Source organism: Myotis brandtii, unplaced genomic scaffold, assembly GCF_000412655.1.
Source record: "Myotis brandtii unplaced genomic scaffold, ASM41265v1 scaffold1408, whole genome shotgun sequence".
NCBI lineage: Eukaryota > Metazoa > Chordata > Mammalia > Chiroptera > Vespertilionidae > Myotis > Myotis brandtii.
Genome location: NW_005355029.1, coordinates 208,635 through 211,747, shown reverse-complemented (window position 1 = coordinate 211,747; position 3,113 = coordinate 208,635). Strand labels below are relative to the sequence as shown.

The 3,113-nt window shown below is 61.5% G+C and overlaps 1 protein-coding gene across 1 annotated transcript in view; it reads left to right on the top strand.

Moving 5' to 3' along the window:
• The window catches only part of PDGFA (platelet-derived growth factor alpha polypeptide), a 12,696-nt gene that overhangs the window by 759 nt on the left and 8,824 nt on the right, over nt 1–3,113 (top strand). Inside the window, exons 2-3 of the mRNA XM_014535265.1 lie at nt 1,013–1,153; nt 2,733–2,837. Coding sequence (XP_014390751.1) covers nt 1,013–1,153; nt 2,733–2,837 — 246 coding nt within the window. The remainder of the gene's footprint in view (nt 1–1,012; nt 1,154–2,732; nt 2,838–3,113) is intronic.

Below are 3,113 nucleotides of genomic sequence, written 5' to 3'. Positions count from 1 at the left end.
GTGTGTGTGTGAGTGTGTGTGTGTGTGTGAGTGTGTGTGTGTGTGTGTGAGTGAGTGAGTGTGTGTGTGAGAGTGTGTGTGTGAGTTTGTGTGTGTGTGTGAGTGTGTGTGTGTGTGTGTGAGTGAGTGAGTGTGTGTGTGAGAGTGTGTGTGTGAGTTTGTGTGTGTGTGTGAGTGTGTGTGTGTGTGTGTGAGTGAGTGAGTGTGTGTGTGAGAGTGTGTGTGTGAGTTTGTGTGTGTGTGTGAGTGTGTGTGTGTGTGTGTGAGTGAGTGAGTGTGTGTGTGAGAGTGTGTGTGTGAGTTTGTGTGTGTGTGTGAGTGTGTGTGTGTGTGTGTGAGTGAGTGAGTGTGTGTGTGAGAGTGTGTGTGTGAGTTTGTGTGTGTGTGTGAGTGTGTGTGTGTGTGTGTGAGTGAGTGAGTGTGTGTGTGAGAGTGTGTGTGTGAGTTTGTGTGTGTGTGTGAGTGTGTGTGTGTGTGTGTGAGTGAGTGAGTGTGTGTGTGAGAGTGTGTGTGTGAGTTTGTGTGTGTGTGTGAGTGTGTGTGTGTGTGTGTGAGTGAGTGAGTGTGTGTGTGAGAGTGTGTGTGTGAGTTTGTGTGTGTGTGTGAGTGTGTGTGTGTGTGTGTGAGTGAGTGAGTGTGTGTGTGAGAGTGTGTGTGTGAGTTTGTGTGTGTGTGTGAGTGTGTGTGTGTGTGTGTGAGTGAGTGAGTGTGTGTGTGAGAGTGTGTGTGTGAGTTTGTGTGTGTGTGTGAGTGTGTGTGTGTGTGTGTGAGTGAGTGAGTGTGTGTGTGGAGTTGGGGCCTGTTTGTCCAGTGGCCCGAGCTTTGTTCTGAGCTGTCTGGCCCGGTGCCCGTGGGTCACTGAGTAAGCGATACATAAAGATCCCATCTCGGGCCATTAACTCTGCTCCGGACTGAAGGCCTGAGGACCCCGTGGCTGTGCCTGAAAGACAGAAGGGAAGCCACGGGTTACCTGTCCTCGGAGCTGCCGCTCTAAGTCACTGGCGGGCGTGAGGCCGCCCCGTGCCCGCCCGCAGTCCCTGCCGCAGTCCGGCGGGTGTGCTGACCACGCATCGTGCTGGGCGGAGGGTGGGCTTGTCTGACCAGAAGCCATTTCTGCCGCCTCTTGTCTCCAAGCCGGGTCAGATTTCCGCCGGTGGGTGAGCGGGGAGGCCCTGCCTCTGCTTATGGGGCTGGAGGAGGGAGGCCTGGGCGGCGGTGAGGCTGAGCGGGGACACAGGGTCCTGTCAGAGGTGTCCCCTGTTTGTCATGCCTCCTCGTGGGCCTCCGTTTCCTTAGGCCCAGAGGGGTGCAGTGCCCCCTGCACACACGGGGGAACTGCGTGTTGAAGTCAGCGGTCAGCGGTCAGCGGTCAGCAACGGGCTGTGGGAAGGCGCTGGGGACGGTGCTGAGTTCTCTCGGCCGAGGATGGGCCGGCTGCTCCCTGCTCCCCGGTTCAGCGATAGCAGGAGGGCCACCACGGACGTGACTCATGAATGTCCCTCTCTGCGTGAACGCGCTTCTGGGAGCAGCTGGCTGCTGGGAAATTCTTACGGCATGAGTAGTTCTGTTCTGGTCTTATTTTGGGTCTCGAAAAAATAGTGGTCGTGGAACATTGAGTCACTGGGAGTGAAAAGTTGGGTTCTGCTCAGACTTCAAAGCGCGCGTCCCTTGCCCTGGGCCCCGTGGGCCCCGTGGGCACCGTGCTCGTTCTTGGTTTAGAACGAGTGGGCAGTGTCCGGGCCTCGTGGGGCCAGGGTGCGCCTGGCGGGCGAGGAGGGGCCGGCGGGGATCTTTGTGCGGCTGCTGACTTCTCAGGACCCCTGCCCCTGGTCCTCTACTGGGAGGGGGATGGAGGGCAGGAGTGGCAAAGCCCCCAGCTGGGTCTGGGCAAAGGCAGGAAGGCCAGCTGACCCACCTTTTCCCTCATTCCTCTGAGAGACCTGGGGGCCCTGGGGAGGAGAGGCTGGGGGGGTGTGTGTTTGGGGGGCTCTCGCCAGCCCGGGGGACCAGGGTCCAGTTCTGATTGGAGCTCTGGGGCCCCCCACCCCCGCAGCGTGCTTTGGGGTCCTGGCCCTCAGGGACTTGGGGGCCGAGGCCTTTTCTTCCTGCAAGTGCCTATGTCTGTCCGTCACAGGCCTCTCAGCTCCGTGGGGGCTCGCTCCCCTCTCGTGTTTCTTGGGGGGTCTCCGCCTCAGTGGACTTGCTTCGGGAACAGTGGGGTTTGCTGTCTCCAGTGCCTCCAAGGCTAGGACACTCCGTGAGGGTCGGGTAAGAGGGGGAGAGATGCAGGCACGTCCAGCAGCACCCGCCTCGCTGTCCTCCGTTTAGCCCCTTCCAAGGGGCCGTCTGGGAGGTGGGCCCAGGTGGGAGCCACTCGCCTGTGGGTTCTGGGTCTGTGGACCCAGAGGACCGGCCTTTGGCTTCCCTACCTGGTCAGCCCTCACCTGGGCATCCTGGGAGGAGGCGCCATAGGGGACACCCTGCCCTCCCCACAAGTCCACAGCTTTGCCACGCAGTGCGGTGAGGGCACCGCATGTGGGGGACTCCGTGTAGGCTTTGCGGGGTCGGTGGGGTGCCGGGCACCCCCTGCACATCCGGACATTCCCCGTGAGGGAATGGAAGCCTCCCAGGGGACCTTCTGTCTTGGGGAGAGAGGGTGGGGCTGAGCTGCAGGAGGTGCTGTGGTCGGGCCTGGGGGGCAGCTGGTCACCGTGTCCTCTTTGTACCTTCAGGGGCCGAGGATGCTCTGGAAAGCAGCCTGAGGGCCCACGGGGGCCACGCCCCCAAGCACACGCCCGAGAAGCGGCCTGTGCCCGTGCGGAGGAAGAGAAGCATTGGTGAGTGAGGGGCTGGGGGGGGGGGGGGGGGCGGGAGGGGGCCCCCGAGGCCGCTTCCCTCCTTCCTCCTCCAAACAAAGGCCCAGCCTGCTCAGGGGCCCCTCCCTGCTGCAGGGGTGTCTCCCTGCCCAGCCCGACCCTGCCTGCCGAGCCCCTGGAGAGGGAGCCGTCATAAATTCCTTAAGTGCCGGTCTTGTTGGGGCCTGCTCCCGGGAGGCCGCGCTGGAGGACGCGAGTTTCATTTCCAGTTCGTCATGCGGAGCCCGGGCGCTCCTG